The sequence below is a fragment of the Lagopus leucura genome, unplaced genomic scaffold, assembly GCF_019238085.1.
Source record: "Lagopus leucura isolate 7727_CA_CO unplaced genomic scaffold, USGS_WTPT01 Super-Scaffold_100021, whole genome shotgun sequence".
In the NCBI taxonomy this organism is placed as follows: domain Eukaryota; kingdom Metazoa; phylum Chordata; class Aves; order Galliformes; family Phasianidae; genus Lagopus; species Lagopus leucura.
The window spans coordinates 6,559,219-6,579,986 of record NW_024962274.1 but is presented as its reverse complement, the minus strand read 5'-3'; the positions used below and the strand labels follow the sequence as shown (position 1 = coordinate 6,579,986).

Here is a 20,768-nt window from a genome sequence, read left to right as displayed (position 1 = left end):
CAAGCAAGCAATCATTAAGTAAACAGATCTAAAAGAAGTCATTTCAAATACAGATTCCTTCCACTAAATTCCCTTGAGTGCCCACTCTGTAGCCCTTGGGCAAACTCCAGCAAGAATTATCTCAAGAAGAAGCCAATGCTCATTAATCAAGCAGAGGCCTGGCTGAAATATTCACAAGCAGTTGTGCAGAATGCTGAGTCACCTCATCACAACTGATCTTGGTACTTCACAATGCCAAAAGCTGCCAGAGACCATTATTTTACAGATTGAGAGCTAGTAAAGAAAACAAATAATTAGAAATATTTTTCTCAAGTTCACTAAACAGAAACAAAAATTAAAAAGCAATGAAGAACCAAAGTAAATGTGACAAGTAGCAGAAAAATACATATTACACAGCTGCTGAAATAGAAAGCTGCAAATGCCCACATGTATTTTGGTTGGAGAGAAAGAGGTTCCCAAGGGAAATCTCCAAGAAAACCCTTAGAGTCTCCAGGAAGTAGGAGGGTTTGTCTCCCTGGAACACGTGAAAAACCTGCCCTTCTACCTATAAAGCAGGAAGATCCCCAGAAACCTGAACAAGTTCACATCAGCACCCACACAGAAGGCCAAGCACTACCTGTACTCCCTTGCTGGAGCCCATTCCATACCAATGACATGCTCTCCACTGCAGCCTCTGCTTTGTTCCAGAGATGGCCTTTTCCTGCTTTCAGGATTGTCTGTGGAACAAGTAAATAACACAGCTCTGGGCTGCACTGCCTATTTGCACTCAGAGCTGCATTGCCTGCTCTAAGCAGGATGATGTGAGCTCTGCCACCTCCAGCCCCTGAAGACAGCTCCAGCCAGGCCACAAGCCTTGTGATTGTGTTTAAAGACTAGAAACATCAGCAGATGAGTGACAGGCAATAACTTCTAATAAAGCAGAAAGTAAGCTACAGAGGACAGCAGCCTGAGCATTGAGGCTGCTTGTACAGTGACTGCATCACAGCAGACCATTTCTCAGCCTCAACTGCACACCATGACAGGCAGGCACAGGTACAATGCTGAAGTAGCTCCTACTGCTGCTCTAGGTGTAGAAAACTTCTACCTGTATTTGCTGGGTCTGCCAATAAGCAGCACTACACACTTTTGTCTCTGTACTTAGAACATGATGGCTACAACAGCAGTATGACAGAAAGGAGGTGAAACTTGTTTGTGTTTAGGTTAGCTTCAAACAACACCTATTTCCTATGCACACAGATGAGAAAGAGTACTGCCACTCTGCTGCTGGGCACAACTTCCAGGATGCTCCAAAGTTAATCAAGAAAAACATCCCTCAATTTGTATTTAACTTTGAAGTCTGCTGTTTCTGTTTTAGAGTTGAAGGCCTCCTCTGCCAGAAAGTTCTTTTACTTATCTTCCAACTGGTCAGATAAAATATATTACATTTGCCAGAAAATTCTTTTTTGCCAGGCATGGCTGAAAATTCTCTTGACTGCAATCTGATAGCTACAACCTACAGGAACAATGCAACTCTCTGGTTTGGCAATATTCAATAGTTTTATAGTATTTGATTATAATCCTTACAATATTGCCTATATTAAAAAGCCTTAAATGGCCATAAAACCCATTTGATCTTCATTTCAAATACCTTTCTCCTTTGTACTGCAGCTTTATAGTTCCTGCTGAGTGCTTTAAAAACTGAACTAAAGGAAAAGGAAGTGCCTCTATGGGACTGATCTTAAATGGGGATCCTGGGCAGTGGGTGTGGGGACCCAGGTGGGGCTGGTAAGGGCAATTGAGGCTTATGGGTGCACTCCCCATGACTTAAAGATAATTCTAGAAAGTTAAAAGCAATCCAAAACAAGCAAATAAGCAATTCCCAATTCAATTGTGAATATAATGCTCAAGGAATTCAAAGCTTCCAAGGGAAATACAGGTTCTTTTTCACTACACAAAATTCAGAAATAAGATAGACTGAGTCACAAGGTAAAACTTCAGGTCACCTTTCGGAGACCAAAAGGCAGCAGCTCTTCTTCCCAATGCTTCCTGAACCTCTCTGCAGGGGGCATGACTGTAGAAGGTACATGCTGTAGAAGTGCCATTAGATCAAAGAGATAAAGCACAAAAAACACAAGTTCTCCACCTATATCCATGAGAACACAGAACAGGAAAAGACTTCTAAGAAGAGGCTTATTGTAACTTCTGGAGAAATTCTTTCACTATCTTAGACAAATCCTTCTTTACAGGGAGTGCCAGATGAAGCCCTTCAGTATTGCTTCCAGATTAGCTCAACTTTCAGAGCCAGGAACTTGAGAGTACTGAAAAATGATGTTCCCTTGCCCTGCAGAAACACTGCTCCAGTTGTCCTTGCACAGTACAGGCCGGAGAACACACAAGAACATCACCAGATTACTGATACAGCCTTGCAACAAAGCTGTTAAAAAATTCATAAGAAATAAAAAAGGATCAGAACCCATGTTTTCTGAAAAAAAGGAAAAAAGCCCTAAAGTACTTGAATACTTTACAGAAATAAGAAAAAATCACAAATTCTTATAGCTACAGTATTAATAAAGACTCTCTACCAGAAGCTTCATTTTGCAATTACAGCAACTATAAGCAATGAGATGTAAGTTACATTGCACCTGCAAAAAGAACTACTCAACAGAATACTTTCTGCATATAGTATTATTACAGTCAACAATGTTCAGGCTGCTTTGTTAATGATTACTTCGCTAATGATTATTAAGATTCCCCTGGTCAAGCAAAACAAAGAGAAGTGTCTGCTTGTCCATTTGCAGCAAGTGGGCAGCTAATACAATGAGAAAGGTATTACAACAAAGGTAAGACAACAGAAGGAGTAGCACAACAGACAGATACTAAGAAGGAAAAGAAAAAGATTGCTTACCCATCTCAGAAGATTCTATATTTGCAAAGGAAAACCTCACCAGAAGAGACCTCCAAAAAGAGACCCTTCACCAGGGGCAGTCAGCCCTTAAATGAGGTCTAAGAGAGGTGCAGCCAGGCTCCACCCCTTCTGGTCACACAGCTGAACTGCCTTCACCTGTGCTCCCAGGGTTGTCTGAGTCCTTTCCCCAAGTGCTCAATCAGTGGTTCAGGCCATGACTCAACAGTTACTGAACGCTCATTGCATGTTTTTAAATCAGTTTTAAGGGATAGCAGTTTTCTACCTTACTGTTACAGTTTGTTTTCACTAGTGACCTTGAGCTATATTCTCTTGGATTTTGATACCTTTTTTTAAAAGGCTCTTTAATTGAGTAGAGAGAGCATCTGGTACTGTCCTCCCGGCATATTTTACACGTTTATTTCCTTAGTATTGTCTTTTGGTTTATTCCATTCTCCATAGGTGACATACAACAAGTTAGGACTTTGAGAATGAAAATGCTTTGGTGTAACTGGTTCCTCAATGCAGCATAGAACTATCAGGTTAAACAGGAGGTGACTAGATGATCAAAAGCCCCTTTGGCTGTAAGCATTATGAAACATTTTTGATGTTACTCCATTTTTTCCAGCCCATGTTCAGACTAACAGACCACTTTACTTTTCAACGGATATTTCTTCTTTTCCTTCTGGAAAAATACATGAACAAGAACCTGCAGGATGATTCATTTTAACGCTACAAGCTGGAAGCAAAAGAATCTACAGCCTTATTATGAAGGTTCTGTTAGTGACGGTGACAACTGAACTTGGATAAAGTACATGACCAGCTAAGGAAAAGTTAGCATAAGTGGGCTGTGCAACAAATACAAAGTTAATTTCACATCAAAGACTCAAAGAAATTAAGCCCCAAATTCATACAAAAAATGTTTTATCACGTATTTCCATATCTATCTTTTTGAATGGCTTGCTTCCACAATTTCCAAAGCATTATGTTATTTTCAGAATTAGAATGGTAGCAGAGGTAAAACAGCTGTATACAAACTAATTTTGTATTTAAATCAATCCTGAAATCATCGGTGTTATATTAGTTTTCAGACAGATGCACCGTATCCTCACGTGTCAAACTTCGGATTACTATTTCTCCATCTGTAAATATGCGTATGGTAACTATTGAGTCACACCACTGATTGAGCACCTGGGCAAAGCACCCAGTCAGCCCGTGGAGCACAGGTGAAGGCAGTTCAGCTGTGTGACCAGTAGGGGTGGAGCCTGGCTGCACCTCTCTTAGACCTCATTTAAGGGCTGACTGCCCTGAGGGAGGAGTCTTTCTGGAATTCTGTCCTTGGTGGAGCTTTCCTTTACAAACCTAGATATGGGTGAGCAATCTTCTTTCCTTCCTTTATAGCACCTTCTGTTATTGTGCCTTTTCTATAGTACTGACCTGTCCAATTGCTACAATGCTACTACATACTGCTTGTCCAGGAAAGCCATAATTCTTTTCCTGTAACTACCCTTATGCATTTTTCTAATATTTCTGAGCTAGTCCGGCTTAGCTTCCTCATAATTAACATCAATAGTGTTTCAATTATGCTATCAAATTTCCAGCATTTAAAAAAAAAAAAACAGATATGGATTTAATCAATATTTATGCATTCTGTAGCAAGCTGTTCCTTCCCAGTTATTTCATGGTGAAAAGCCTCTGCATGTATCTCAGAAAAATGAAGCCTGTTTTACTGCCTCCAAAACCTGTTTAAACCTTGTGCCATTAAGCAAGAGAGATTTCAATGTTACTTTTTTATTATTGGTCAACATATGACTAAGCTGTATGTTTACAGTGATAATAGGTGCAATATAAATATTTACATGGATTATATAGCTAGCAGCAAGGCGTAAGCAGCCTTAACTGAATGCATCATGGGACATGAAAATGCTGTTTTTATTTTTCATTTTCTTTCCAAGTATTGAATTAACTTCTTAATCAGCTCAAGCGTATATAGGAAACAGAACTTATACTGTTAATAGCTGCTTAAATAAGACAGTGAAATTGTTGCATGTGTTGTACTTTTTAGCTAGGTGAAAGAGCTGGCACCTAAATTGCTCCTCTTACTCAAAAACATCTTTCAGGGCATCTTAAAACAACTGGGTGATCTCACGTACAGGAAATCTATGAGCATGGCTAAATCAATGTCACCATGTTTTAAAACTGACCATACAAAAGTTGTGGCGTGTAAAACAGTATTTTCTATTTTTTAATAAGAAAAATGGACTTTCAGATAAAAAGGTGGGAGAAATCCATGAGGTAAATAGCATGAGATCAGAGAAAGAGAGAAGCAGGGCTTTTATTTCTTAAGTATACATATATATGTATACATACAACTATTTATGTTGTAAAAAGTAATATTTCATGTGGGCTTTTTTAGCAAATTTTTTGAAAATGTGGAAAGGAAAAGAAATGCTTAATGCAGTATCAAATCCTGCACTCAGCTATCAAGCACAAGAACACACACACATGGCCCATGAATCGCAGCACCTGAATGCATCATTCACTTAGCCTACAATTGTTCCTGTGCCTCCTATTATTCAGGCTTTATAAAAAACCTAAGATAGAAAACATACGATTGAACAGGTTAACACAGGATGTTAAGAATGCAGGGCTTCCAGGTCCCAGCTATGACCTCAAGTCTCATACATCCAGTAATAAGATCTGAGCCTACAGTCGGGCAGTAAATACTGCATGGTTAAGAATTACAGACTGGAGTTACGGCTGCATGAAACTAGAGTAGGCTATTACAGAAAATGGTGCCAATTATAGAAAACCTGGTGTATGTTAGAAAATCTATCGTTCTGACTCCCACATCCTGTGATATCTACGAATTACGACGATTAGCGTTGAGGTAACAAATCTCAATGTGCCAAAACTGAAGAGCTTAGCATAAGGTGTGTGGATGGCAGCACATTGGACGTGCCCTCCTCTTTTGGCTTCTGCTCACTCTTGGAAGAGAGCAGAATGCTGCAGTTGCTTGTTTTGGCACAGCCTGCTCCTTTAACTCCATCCCCACCCTGTTTCTAGGAATTCAGCCCCTTTCATGCCTGCCAGTCTGCTGAGCTGTGCGCTGTTTTTGGAAGGGCAGATTACAACTTTCACATAAATACTATGACATACTCGTGTGAATTGCCAAGATGTTCTACGAAACCGAAGTGCCGCAGAACTGACAGCAAAGCAGGGCCGTTAGCAAGTAGCTTTGGCTACGGTCTGTGTATAATTCGCTTCTCATACTCGCACCACCGGCTCGCCAGCCGTTGTGACAACCTCCTTCACGGTGTCCGTTTCGCTCGGCGCGTTCCCGCTGAGCAGCACAGCCGGCGGCCCGGCGCCCGCAGCAGCGCTGGGAACGACGCTTAACGCAGCGACTCGCACGGCGCACCGCTTCAACCGCCGTGTTCTTCTCAGAATCTCTAGTGCCTGAATAAAAAGATGGAGGAGTTGAACTGTTCGACTTACACGACTCATTACAGACCTCTCCGGCTCCCCGTTAACCGCAGCTCGCAAAGCACTGCCGCTCTTTCCCGCCGCGGGGCGGAGCCACTCTTGAGCATGCGCGGCTGAGGGGAACGCGGCGGGCGGGACTCGAATCGGCGGACTGGAGACCGCGTCACGTGGTGCAGCGCCGGGGTCGGGTCCGCCGCTGCGCAGAGAACGTGAGTGCTGGGGCGGGGCGAGGCGGGAAGGGACGGAGGGAGGGGGCGCCCGCGCCGCCGTCTGGTAGCGGACGAGTGCCGCCCCCGACCCCCGCCCCCCCCCCCCCCCCCCCCCCCCGCGCACTGCGGGTCTCTGCTGCTCGTCGGAGGGGTGGCGCGGCGCTGCTTCCCAGCCGCCCTCTCGCTCTCCCTCCTTCTCCAGCCCTGAGGAACCTCGGCGTTTGCGCCCCGCTGTACGGCGCCCGCCCGGCTGTGGTTGGCAGCGTTACGTGCCCCCCGCTCCCCTTCCGTCCCGGCGCGTTCCCCTGCGGCCGGGGGCGGCCGCTACGCGCTGCCTCACCCGCTGTTGGCGGGCAGCGAAGCGAGTTCCGGCCTCTGCGTTTTACTCTGTAGCGTCGCGCGGAGTTCCGCCCTGATGGGGTTTTGTTCAGACAGCGCTGCTGTGGTGCGCGAGCAGTGCTGCGGCCGTGTCAGCCCTGATAGCGCCTATCGGCAGCATGCGGCTCCTGCGCTCATCTTGGCTGAATTGATAGGAATAACGAAATGTCTTTTTACTTTCTGCCAGAACTGCATCCGCTTTTTTTCCTTAAAGCAGTAAGATGGTTAAGAAAAGTAACTACAGCCTGGAGTGCTGAGCCCAGAAGGGCTCTCGTGCTTCACGGATCTGGAGGAGGCGAGGAAATGCTGGTTGTTTCATTTTAATTACACCGAGGGGTTCCTAACTAAGCGCGGGAGGATGATCCCCTGCTGTGGGGATGCAGTTTTAGGATGGTGTGAGAATTGCAGTCAAGTACGAACAGTACAATCTTAATGGAAGCAATTAAACGTCTGTGAAATTAAGAATCAAGCTGGGGCCTATTCTGAAATCTACTTTGTTCTGATTTGGAGCTATAGATATTTATATGTTTATAACTGATGTCCCTTCAGCAGTCCAGTCACACAACTATCAATATTTACTAAAGCTCACTTCACTTATGTACCTTATGAATGTTTAGATGTATCTTAGCTGTTAGAAGGGTAGTTACTTTCTACCAGTTTCGAGACAGGATAGTAAAAACATTTATCACAACTTGTGTTGCTTTGTTCCACAGAACAGGGAAGGAGCTTAATATATCCATAGTTTCCCCCCAGAAGGATATTTTGCTGGTACGTAGTTCTGACTGGCTTCTCACAGAGGTTTAAGAAGAGCTGATGTTTCAGAGATTATCTGCTGATTTGTTTTTCTTCCTTGCTCGATCAAAAATGCTTCATCTTTTTGCCCACATATGGCATATAAATTTAGGAATACAGAGAAAATGGTCTCTGTGTTGCTTTTTAGTATTTTTAAGTGATGAAACCAACAGCAGCATGTGGCTCCTGAGTGAATTTGGAGCAGATTTTTTCCAGTGAAGGAAAACACTGAGTTCATTAATTTCTAGTGAACGTAATTTCTAAGGAGAGATACTGAAAGATAGCCTTCCATTAAAATGTGAAGGTTTCTGCTTTTGTCTTCTCTACACTACAACTGTAGCAGAATTTCTATTGCATGAATTTATATAAGCCAAAACAGCTCTTTCTGATGGTAAGCCTGAAGTATTCTTTCTGACTAGAATAATCTGCACCCGTGAAAAGAGCGTGTGTGTGTAAATGCACTTCTCTGTACATATAAATATACCCACACAAAGGCAATACGTAATAGAAATATTAGGTTGTTCCATCTGGGGAGCTGATTTATATTGCACTACAAGAAGTGATTGACCTTTGTCTCCAGAGGAGGAAATAGTGGATCTTACTGATGTATGCGTTACCAGTAAATCCTTTTCACCATAGATCAGGCCTTGGTCTTGAGGCACAAGAGCATAGTATCTATTCCCACAGTGACTGCCTATGAAAGCAAATGTACAGACAGAAGGATCAGGATGGAATGAGTTCATGGTAGACACAGTGTTTTATGCAGTGATTGTATTTAATGTTTCAAAGCTTGTTGTAGCTGTAGCTGACCTTTTCCCTGCATACTTATTAAATAAAAGCAGGACGGTTCACCATGTTTAAGATGTTTGTGCTTTTTCTTGCATGTTTTTTTTTCTTGTTTTGTTTATTCTGCCTTCCTTGGTCCCCTTCGAAGTTTGAGGCCAATAGTAAGTGCATTCTGCTGATGCTTCCTTTGTAGAACTCCTTTTGCCTTAAAAGCACAGTTTCTGTTCTGTTCTTTGCTTGGATATAAGGCTTTGTACTGAGTTTCAATCTTCATAGATGAATAGTGTGGGTCTGCTGGGCTTTATTTGCAGTCTGAAACAGTTTATGCTCAGGATTTGATGTTTGCCCTTTTCATCCTTTACGTGTTTCTGGTGGTGTGGCTTTGGTTTTGTGTTTTTAATTTGACCTAGCTTCAGTCTGGACCTGTGGGCCAAATGCTCAGGTTTTTCTTCTGGAGTGCTTCTCCTACTTTAGTTTCATCTGAAAGGAGAAGAAAACACTTTGTAGCCACTCCAGAGAACTGCGGTGGCATCAGTGGGACTGATGGAGAGTTTCACTTCAAAATCACACTCCCAATCCAAAGTGAATCGCTAACCCTGGGGTTTCTTCTGTCAGCAGAGCGTTGTGTAGTGCTAAGGTCCCCCAGTACAAATGGTTTTTGGGAGGCATGAGGAGAACTAAACAGTGCTAGAGAGAAGGTTGCTGACAGACCTTCCTGGTGGGAATGTGCCATGCAGGTAGATGACAGCTGTGCTTACCTTCAGTGGAAACGAGATGCATTTCTCTTGTGTGTTTGTAACATCTGGGCTTACCTCGCAGTGCGGCTGTTGAGGAGCAGGGCGATGGGCCGGGTTTTGTTTCACATCATCATGAATCACAATTTTAGAGTGAACTTCTAGAAGTTTAGAGGGGAATGAGGGTTTAAGGAGAATCTTCGACTTCAAACTACAGCTGTAGTAGGAAAAGACAGTAATGTTTCATTTGAACTACAATTTACTAAAATATTTACTTATTGGCACGACTTTTCAGTAATCTGAACTCATAATATTTTATGGCTGTCAAGCCAGCCAGGGAGTTTGTCACAGTAAAAAATGAAAGCTTATGTGCTTTGCACTTGATTAGTACTGAACCAATGGATTCTGAGAACGTTTAGTTCAGACCTTTTTTCTTGAGTAGGTGACAAAAATGCAGACACGTGGCAGCCGAGGAGCAACACAAACGTCCTCTTCAGGTCCCTGCTGGAAATTTGTACATTTAGAAGTGGGTGGCATAGTTTAAAAAAAAGAAAAAAAGAAAAAAGAAAAAGAATAAATGCTTCATTGTTTTAAGCCTTGTTGGGCTTCTAGTGAGCAGAGTAGAGGCTGAGAAAGAATGTTCAAACAGCTGAAAGCTCTCTATATTTCAAGTGAATTACATTAACTAATTAAATAACTAATTTGTTTTCTTTCTTTATGTATTTATCCATTATAATCACGTGTGATGTGTTTTTGGCACCCGTTCCTGGTTGCTCCCAATAATAGGAAGGATTTACAGTACCTAGCATTACTGCAGTTGTGGTGTAAAGCCTTCCCACTCTCACATGGTTATGGTGCAGACTTGTGCTGCCTGCCGGTTGTTTTTCCGTGGTGCGTATATGTGAAAAGTATGAAAACTGGAAAATAAAGACTGTCAGAAGGGAGTGAAAGCTTTAAAAAGTGAGAGTATGTACTATTTGGCAATCTGAACAATGTGGTGTGGCAAGAAGTTGGGGTTTCCATGTAGCCTGTGTTTAAATTGGGTTGGCTTTTAAATTCTAATAGTTTTTGTCAGCTGTTTTGTGGTGGGGAAAAATGTAGCTGTGTCAGTGGCAAAAAAGAAAAGTCAGAGCTTTGGGCTCGTGAACGTAAGAATATTTGGAGATGGTGATACCAACATTGTGACCTGATACGTTTTGAAAGATGACATTACTTAGATAATCAGAAGTTGCAGTTACTTCTTTGAAATATAATTTTGACATTAAAAAAAAAAAAAAACAAAAAACAACAAAACAAAACAAAAAAAAAGACAAAAGCTGACACTTGATTATCATTTACAGCAACCATTTTGTAAGAGGTCTTAGCTCAGCTGTGTAGTTAAATTAGGAGGATTAGGATTTGTTTCTTAAAGGTCCCAGCACAGCTGAGTTCTGTACTCAGGGGCCTGGAACAGCAGGTTGCTGCTGCTGCTGCATTCTGCCTCAGACCAAGCTTAGACCATGGGAAGAATGTAGTGAATTTCCTTTCTTTGTAGCAGATGAGTTTATTTGTGTTCTGTTCTGTTGTGTTGCTTTGAGAATGTAAGCAGGTTCTTCCTCAAGTGCCGTGCTGAGCGTAAATGCAATTTAACAAGAAATCCAGAGATTACAGCATCGTAAATTTGATTTGCTCAATTGTTCAACGCCACTTATTGTCAAGTGTGATCTGCCATAGTGATTTCTGCTGCTTCTGCTGATGTTTAAGGAGAGGCTGGGCTGTAGGTGGGCTTTTCTTCTGCTCAGCCCTCTGCAGGTTTTGTAGTTCCTTTTGCTTGTGCAGGATCACACAGTTCAGAGGTGATTTCCTTGACTTTTCCTTGTGTTTGCTTACTTTGGTGCAGTCCCATCAATTTACTAGTGATACTCTGAATACCTAATGAAAACTGCTTGCAGAGAGCAGCTGTCTGTAGAAATGCAGGGTCTAGAATCCCGATAGGTATAGCATGGAACACTAAACTTTGCATCTTGAGCATCTTGATGACGAAGGTATCCACTCTGCCATCTCTGTGTCACTTTGTGCTGCATTCTCCCTGTGCAGGTGCCTTCGCCTTCATGGACCAGCAGAAGTTTGGAGTGCTTGCCATTGTAACCTTGTTTCTAGCTAGTAACCTTGTAACCATTGTAACCTTGTTTCTAGCTAGATCTACTACTCTATTTCTCTTTTTTTTTTTTTCTTTTTTTTTCCTCCCTACATTTATCTGTTGTAAATAGAGCAGAGAAGAGATGAATATTTTGATGCAGTTTTGTTGGCTTTTTTTTTGTATTGTTCTTATATGTGCTTTCCTCCTATAGTATTTTCCCCACTGCAAGCTTTGAAACTAGAATTTTAATTTTAATCTACAAAAGCAGGAGCCGTTTTCAAAGCTTTTGTGTAGAAGCCCTTAGGTGTGTGTCTTACTTGTTGAAACAGTAACTTGGAATTTCCATTCTCAATTTACAATGAGTATGAGGAGAAGTTAGGGAAAAAATCCTGAAAGCAATACCTGTAGCAAAGATGAGAGGCCTGAGAACCAAGTTCCTGTCCAGGTTTCTTTTGTTGTTTTTCAAGGGCTTTCTGCCTGGAAGTTTAATGACTGTAAGTGAATCAGGATATTAGTGAGAAGATGTCTATTTTTCTTTTTTCTTAGACCAGATTAAAATTTTCTTCTCATTTCAATTGCTCAGCTTGAAGAATTTGCTGTTTGTTTGTTTGTGTTTTTTTTCTTATTGATTTAAAAGAGCACTTAGTCTTGAAACACAATAGTACATGTATTATAATGCAGTTGTTTTTTTCTTTCAGTGTTTCCAGAACGTGTATGGCGTTGGATTTGAACAAGAGTAGAAGTAGAGTGAACTTATTTCTTTGAGTAAGAAGCAATAATGCAACGAAGGCAGGGAAGAGTCAATGCTGGACTGCTTTTGCTGCTTTACCAGATTTCTCAGGTTGGACTTCAGAACATTCCTTCTGTTACCCTCGCAGTGCTCGTGCTGAATGTTTTTTTCTTCCTGAATCCCGTGAGGCCGCTGCATGAGGCGTGCATCAGTGTGAGGGAAGCTTTCTACAAACAGAACTGGCAGCGTTTACTGCTTTCACCTGTCCACCATGTTGATGACTGGCATTTATATTATAACATGATTTCCATGCTTTGGAAGGGAATAATGTTGGAAAGGAGACTTGGAAGTGTGTGGTTTGCGTACATAATTGCAGTATTCTCAGTGCTGACTGGAATTGTTTATGTGCTGCTGGAACTCGTGCTTGTGAAGATTCTGAATGATCCTTCGTATGAAATGAGTTGTGCTGTAGGCTTCTCGGGTGAGTTGGTCCAATTTAAATGCAAAAATAACTAACTATGGATAATATATAATGTTTGTTGAATGAAGTAAATGGGCAGGTGGACATCCAGGTGCATCTGTGTACATTATGTCACTGAAGTGATCATTTCTGAAATTTAAAGCATGTGCTCCTTGTGTGTCCAGTTCTTGTGAGCAGCAGCCTGTGTGCACATGCTCTGTCCAGGCAGTAGATTAAAGTAGCTCTGACAGCCCTACTGTCTGTAGTTGATCTTCCTAAACCTTCAGCATTCTCAACGTGACCTTCAGCATATGTAATTTCAGTCAGAGCAAGTGTCATATATGTGGAGCAGATGTTAAAGAAGAAATGAGTATTTTCCTGGCAATAACTGTTTCTTTAAGAGCCAGATTGTATGCATATTTATGGCCCATTCATTTCTCATCTCTTAAGAGTTTTGGGATGCCTGGATTTATTTCCTTATTTTGCAACTGGATGAAATGGACCAGGCCCTTTTTCCCATAGCAGGAACCTGACAGTACAGCAGGCCTAGGCCCTTCCAATAGGCAGTTAGACCTCAAAAATAATGATGAAAATTGAAGCTGTACATAGAATATTCTGGTGAGCCAAGGGAGGATTGGATAGAGAAAACTCAATTATGTGCTGCTATCAAATATTTCTGCTCTCAAGTAAATGTATGGTTTCTGAACAAGGTCTGTCAGCAGCAATAAATGTAAGCATGGGCTGTTCGAAGGAACATTTGTGTGCATTATCCTAAAATAAGAATACCTACCTCATATTAGAGAATGTATGTGAAAGAAACCCGCTGGGTAGAGAAAGAAGTTTTGCTGTCCTGTGTTCTCCATGGTGTTAGAAGAGGGGAAACCTTTGTCATGTTTTTTAATTTAGTATATCTTTGTTCCTGTCCAACTTGACTGTCTTTTCCATACTTATTTATGTCACTTTTCCCATTTTTTTCAAGTGATTGCATTTTCTCCTGAGAATTTCATAATCTTTCTTGAATGTTCTGATAAATAATGCAAATTCACTCTGCCATATTGGCTTTTTGTTTGCATGATAAAACAGTTGCAATCAATTAGAAATAAATTATTGTGATTAAAGGCAGTTTCTTTTTTTTTTTTTTTTTTTTGCAGAAACAGGTGATTCTGGAGTATATGTAAGATGATTTTTCCATTAATTCACAATTTTTTGAGCATATTGCTGACCTTCACACATGCATTTGTCTTGTTTTCAGTCATGGCTTTTCTCAGCTTACTGTACATTTTGAGTTAATTAAGTTTGTCCGTTATTACAACTAGAGCTCCCCTTTTGAATTGTTGTATTTTGTTTACTTGAACAGCTACAATAAATAGTTGTATTTAAAACGAAGCTTTGAATTGGCTACATTACACAAATCTGTAATTTCAGTCCTGAAGTGACTGAAAAGTATCCCCAAAAAGCAACAAAACCAAAACCAACCGCTGTTCTGACATGCAGCAATATTGCTTTGTGATGCTGTGAAACTGCATGATGTGATATTCCAGTTTTAATAGCTGTCATTTCAGCAGCTAAGTCATAACAATAATTAATTTCTTTACTATCTGGACACAAGTGCTTCTCTCCTGATGTTATTTATTCTTGTTTGCAGGAGTCTTGTTTGCTTTGAAAGTTCTTAACAACCATTACAACCCAGGAAGAGTTAGCAGCGTCCTTGGATTGCAGATATCCAGCAAGTATGCTTGTTGGGTGGAGCTGGTGGCAATTCATTTCATTTCCCCAGGGTAAGTGCTTGTAGTACTTCAGAGTTGGTAGATGAGATTTCGGTTACCTGAGGTAGTTTGAAATGCCTATGAGGTGTGAGAAGCGTGAGGTAGTGCCCAAACCGTGCGCTGGGGCTACAGTTCGGTGCTGAGGCTTTTTTCCTTAACACCACTTTCAAAATGAAGAACTGGAGTATTGTGTCTCAAAAGTATGGCAAAGTTCTGGAATGAGGATATGAAGTTGGTGGGCACTGGGATGTTCATTTTGTGCAAAATGGCTGAACTTGGGGAGCGCTCTGCTGCTTTGCTTTTTATTTTTCTTCTGGTACTTTCTGTCAATTTCTTCTAGTCACTGCTCTAGTTTACCATTAAACTGACATCCACTATTTCATTTGCTTTTTCTCTTTTTCTCTTGCTCTCTCTTTTTTTTTTTTTTTTTTTTAATCTAGGGTTATCTGGATAAAATTCATAGTTCACTGTCCTGTGGTCTTGCTGACTGTCTCCCTTAGTTTTCCTTTGTGCTCATCTATGCCAGTGCAATTTTTCCTTTGTCTGCAGTTAATTTCTGGAGTTGTAGTTGCAAATCATCTGTTCTCTTACATAATGTTTTATAATTTATAAGTGTCAATGGTATTAGAAAATGTGTGTGAAAGAAACTCACAAAATTTACTAACTGCCAAATTGCAATTCATGAACAATTTGCTGCTTTTTAGAAAGATTAAAGAGAGGAACAAGACTGACATACTAATCATTAGATGCTATGATGTGGCAGGTAGAACATTTCCTAGACCAGAATGAAAATTCAGATATTACTTATTTTAAGCAGAGTTTATACTGCTTTATCATTTACTGCTTGACTGACTGAAACAAGGAATCCCAAGTTAAAAGACAAAAGAACAGCAGAGCATGTTTTTTCAAATGCAATTTGAATTGTCAGCTAAGAGATCACTTCCATGGTGTTAAAACTCAAAAGTTTTGGTGTATTCATTTCGTTCTTCTGATAAACAAAATGTTGTTTTAGCATTAGTTAGTTTTTTCTTGATACATTAAATAACATTTTTTACTGTTGAAGAGTAGTGGAAAAAACAGTGGAAATGATCTGAAGCGAAACCATGAGCATATCACATCTAATTGGTGGAAGAAGAACTCATGAGGTTAGTGGTTGGATGCAGTTGGGTTTTTTATTTTTTTCCCAGTTGTGTTACTGCAGACGTATTCTGGAGGTAGAAAGTAAATATAAGGTATAGAAATAATGTTAAAAATGTCTCCGTAATTTGCATAGAAGCTTAGGCTGCTGCCTTGTCTAAGCAACCCCTAATTATGTTCAATTCTGATACCTAAGACAATTTCACAGCACTTAAATATTAACAGAGGCCACAGAAAGCAAGGAACAGGCTACAGAAATTAATGTCTCAGAACATAATATGTTTAATTAGTAACTGGCAACTGCCTTGAAATGAACCACAGTAATTGGCTCTCCGGGCAGTACTGCTACATCCTCTTCTGCATGCTCAGGGCATGTTACAGTTTTTGAGGTGCCTGATTAGATGGTATTCTTTTGTAGATCAGGGTGCGACATCTTGTTCTGAATAATAAGAGGTCAGTAAGTGGTGCAGGGTTCTGTCCCATCAGACACAAGGTATGTTTGTGCAGCCTTTAGTGGAATGATATATCACAGGGTCATCCATAACCAGTGAAGTACTGAGAAGTAATACAGAGCCTGATGAAAAATGTTTTTTCCTTCCAGATCTGTGACAGCTATTGTAATTCAGAAAATATAAATTTCTTAGTTAAAAATGTAATAAATTAGTTTTAACCTTTAGTTCTGTTCTACGTTTCTGTTTGTAACTAACTAAATAAATGTTGGACTGAGCCAATTTAATAGACTTATTTTTGGCAAGTTAAGGTGCTCGTTAGAGTTGTTAATATATAAAAAAAAAAAAAAAAGAGATGACCTTGCAAACTGAGAAGTAGCCCAGCTGGAGAACAGCAGCACAGGAGTGAATCTACATTCTATGACAGAGATGCAGATCTCTGTAATGCACGTTCATAGCTGACAACTGAAAACAAAATGGTAGCACACAATGGATCAGCTATGAGTATTAGTTGCTTCCTTTCTCATGGGGTCAAGGATCTGCAGGAACACAGCTTCGAAGCAAATCACAGTCAGAAGAGGTCAACGTGATACAATTGCTGAGCTCTTCATTAAAAGGAAACAAACAAAACCTTTGTATACTTGAAAATACTGGAATATATTTCGGCAAATTTTGTTTGAAATTTTAATTTTTTCTTCCACTTTCACCTCTCTGTTTTAATTCTGGTGCAGCCTCTAGCATGACTACAAATATTCTGCTTTGTTCTATTATTTTTCCCCACGAGAGATCTTTTCTTATGTGCCTGTTCTCTTATCTAGTCTGCTTTTGTAATTGTGGATGTGTTTAATGCTTAATGATATCACTGAGTCGTTGCTGGTTATTGATCGATTTTACTGATGAGAATGTTCCTCAGGAGCAAGAGGGCATGGAGGAGAAACAAACAAAACCGCATCCAAAAAAGCACAAGAAATTTGACAGGGATGACACTGCGTGGTGAAAACCATGCTCTAACAGCTTGTTTTGTTAATCGTCTTTTACTTTCCTCTGTATTACATAGTTACAAATTTCCAGTTTCCAGTCAAAGATGAAGTGCTGTTGTCCTGCACATGTGTAAAACAAGTTGACTTTTACTTATTCAATGAGTTAATTTGATCTAATTTGCATTCGGATGGTTTCATTAGCACTGGTAGATTGTGTGCCTTTCTTTCTAAGCAGGTGTCTTAGTTTTCATTTGAGATAGAATCATTTACTTCAGTGTCTGGTATGTGCAGCTCATAATGTGCAGCTCACGCAGTCACGTTTCTAGTTGCCTGCTAAGCCAAGGCCATTCGCAGCAAAGGGCCCAAGGAGCTGGGGGGGAACGGAATTAAGACAGCTGACTTGAGCTGGCCAAAGGGATATTCCATACTGTATGGCATCAGGCAGGAGTTTTGAAGGAGATGAGAGTTCATCTCTCACTCTCAGCTGCTTAGGGGTTTAGCTGGGCATCAGCTGGGGGATGGTGAGCAACTACTTGTGCATGTTGTATGCTTTCAGCTGTACATATATAGTCATAACTACTTTCCTTTTCCTTTTCTCTGCCATACTATATAGTTTTATCTCAGCTTATGAGTTCTACTTCATTTTTTTTCGCTGCTTCTCTTCCCATCCCACTGGGAAGGGGAGGAGTGAGTGAACACCTGTAAGGTGCTGAGCCATCTGCTGGATTAAATCACTACAGCGAGATTAAATTTTGAAGCAGAGGCTATAAATTCATGTGCACGTGACTACATGCTTGAGTTAATTTTGAAATAAATTGTTATTATAAATAATAAGGTTCATCCCATTATCTGAAAATATCCATTATTTTTTTTCAAAATAAAGTTGGTCTGGATTTTTATAGTATGTCTATTACTTATTTCTTTGTTGAGTGAATGTATACCTGAATGTAGTGTAGCATCAGAATAGGGGATGGATGAAAATAAGTTCTTGTCACAGAAGACTGCAGCAGTGGCTGAGCTAAGGACATACCTTGCTAAATAAGTGGCTTTGTTCTGTGCATGAATGATAATTCCAACCAGTCTTTCAGGTTTGCTGTTAGGAGGAAACTATAGAAGTGAAGTGATACAGGCTTCCTTGTTCTTTCGTGTGCTCTATCAGGTGAGTGATGCCACAGAGTGGAAACTAGTCAGGATAAATGTGCCAGCAGTGAGATTACTTGGATTGTGCATAAGAATACTGGGACAGTATTCATGTTAAAGGATAATATTGTGAGAGGCTTGTAAGCATTGTGTCAGAACTGGGTAGCTGATGAGTAAATGTTGTCATATGGTTTTCATCTTAATGACACCGATTTTCATGGAAACTACACAGCCAAATGAAGAAGTGTAATTAATTCTGTTTGGAAGATTTTTCTTGAGTAAAGTGCGCATCAACTTGATGGCACATTTCTTCAGGAAATGGCATTTAGACATATTGCATAATCATCGTTAGTATGAAGTGAATGGTTTAAATAATATCTCTGGGGAGATCCACATTTTCTAACAAAAATTAAATGAGGCTTCATTTGAATTTCTTTGTATCAAAGAGAACATTAGTTAATACTGATAAAGCTTGTTGACATTTAGAGGGGAAAAAAACGTGTTTTAAAAAGCCAAGAGCCCCATTTCTATTTCCATTCAAATTTCAGTTTGTATTTATACAAAGTGAAGTTGTAACACACAATAAATCTGTCAGTTTTTCTGAACAAGCAGGAGAAAAGGCAATGGTTTATCTTGTTCCTGCAATCAGGAGAATGTTGTTGTCTAACAGCATAATAAGTCAACTTATAAAAATAGATATTGAAGTCAACAGGATTCCCATATTCTTGGGAGTAATGTAAAAATACTCTTTTGGAATCATATGACACGAGAGGTTGCTTTATGGCTGATAATATATATATATCCAATCCAATATATATATATATATATATCCTGTATATATAATATCCGAACTTATATTCTTTATTCAAAAAGTACAAAATAGGAGTACCCTCAATTTTCTGAATTTGATATGAGAACAGTGGAATTTATAATACAAGTGAAGGGAGTGTGTTTGGAGAAGACCTTCCTACAACTTTTGTGCTTTTAATAAATTGCATTTGTGCCTTTCAGCCAAAATGGCATTTAATTCCACGTGCATACAGTTGTGCCTCGTGAAAACAGTTACAGTTTTGTCATTAATTTCAATGTCAGGAGATAAAACTTGTAGAAAGAAGAAATATATTATGCAAATTTCTTAAAAAGGCAATCTACTTGTAGTGGAAGTGCTGAGCTGCAGCTTGAAGCAGTGATTGAGCACCTGGTGGGCAGGCAGGGCCAACCAGGGGAGCTCAGGTGCACACGATGTACCTGAGTGATTGGAATGGGAGGAGCCAGGAGCCACTCCTACCAGACCTCATTGAAGGGTTGGTAGTGGAGATAAAGAGATCTTGCTGGAGATCCCAGTCTACCTGAGGCCTTCTAGAGGTAAGCAGTTTTTTTTCCCTTTGTTTGTGTCTATGGCTGCTGCATTTGTTTCCTGTTAGCATTTTGTTTCCTCTTGTTCTTTTTGCTCAGTCTGCAGAAACTGAATTTCCATCTGAGTAGAGTGAAAGGTGACTTTGTTTTACTTTCAGCCAGCGCTTCATGTATTTCCAGTGGAATACTCGTCTTCCTGTAGTGGCCCGTGGATCTGTGTTTAACCATCTGACTCACTGCGCGTGCCGGGCTCTGTCCCAAAGCTCTCCTACTGGCCTGTCCCTTCCAGTTTGTATAGGCACTGATTTCTGTGGTACATTCAGAACTCCCTCCTTGTCTTTACTGTATCCTATCCTATCTTTTTCTGTCACTGTGCCACGGTTGCTTTAAATTATAACGCTATCTCTTGTGACTCCTACATCCTCTCTCAGCTTGTTGTTATTAGCAAGTAATATTTGGTACAGAAAATGTGGAAATCCATTCAGTTCACCTCCTTAGTTTGGTAACAAATCACTGATAAGCATTAAGCCAGGTTTTCTATCCAGTTACGTATCTGTTTAGTGTAGTTCATACTGCCCAGGGTTTTAAACCTTTGAGAAATGCTGTGAGGCAGCGCTGTGTTCCTACAACATGCCACCTGCTGTTTCTCTTTCTGGGGAGGCCTTTTGCCTCCTTGACAAAGGAGAAACTTGGTTAATTTGTGGTATTTCTTTGTGACCATTTTCTGCTTTTGATGTTCCTACCTACTTGAGTATAGAGAATCTTAATTATTGGGTGTATTAGCTTCTGCAAATTCATAGGAGAGCCTATTTAAACTCTTTCACTGAACTTCTAAGTTGAGTGCTGAGACACAATATTCATGGAGATACTTGGAGCAAATCTCTGTTTTTACTCCATATATAATGCTTCTGTGTTGAAGACTTCAGTCTTTTCATTCTATGTACAAATGGGCAATGAATGTATTTTTAAAGTAAATAGGCATGTTTAGAAAATAATATGGATTTCAGTTTTTTACTTTTCTTTTAATTATGAATGCACTGTGGTACCAATATGTTGGAACAGGTCTGCATTTAGGGTTTGTAGAATAATATCAGTTGGGAGGGACCCTCAGAGGCCATCTAGTGCACCCCCCTGCAATGAATGGGGACACCTACAGCTCCATCAGGTGCTCTGAGCCTGGTGTGACCTGGCCTTGGATGTCTCCAGGGATGGGGCTTCCATTTCATAGTAGGATTGAATTGACAGTACTGTGATTAAGTGCTCTACTTACGCTTACATTTGAAACGGTAGTAAGTTTTGGTAGCTCCTACTAGGACATTTTAGTGTAATTCTGTAGATCTAAGTTATACAGATTAAAATGAGTTT

The 20,768-nt window shown here is 40.3% G+C and overlaps 2 protein-coding genes across 5 annotated transcripts in view; one reads left to right on the top strand and one right to left on the bottom strand.

The window, feature by feature from the left end:
- IRS1 (insulin receptor substrate 1) overlaps window positions 1-6,498 on the bottom strand; it is a 301,946-nt gene extending 295,448 nt beyond the window's left edge. The window contains exon 1 of the mRNA XM_042878376.1: window positions 6,380-6,498. The gene's annotated coding sequence lies outside the window, so the exon portion shown is untranslated. The remainder of the gene's footprint in view (window positions 1-6,379) is intronic.
- Window positions 4,182-20,768, top strand: part of RHBDD1 (rhomboid domain containing 1) — a 31,245-nt gene continuing 14,658 nt past the window's right edge. The window contains exons 1-4 of one of the 4 annotated variants that reach the window (XM_042878379.1): window positions 6,731-6,809; window positions 7,668-7,722; window positions 12,084-12,596; window positions 14,221-14,353. In XM_042878379.1, the coding sequence (XP_042734313.1) occupies window positions 12,164-12,596; window positions 14,221-14,353 (566 nt within the window). In that variant the 5' untranslated portion in view covers window positions 6,731-6,809; window positions 7,668-7,722; window positions 12,084-12,163. Of the gene's footprint in view, window positions 4,254-6,485; window positions 6,577-6,730; window positions 6,810-6,900; window positions 7,723-12,083; window positions 12,597-14,220; window positions 14,354-20,768 lie in introns of those variants that run through there. The other 3 variants (XM_042878381.1, XM_042878377.1, XM_042878378.1) reach the window with 3 other exon arrangements.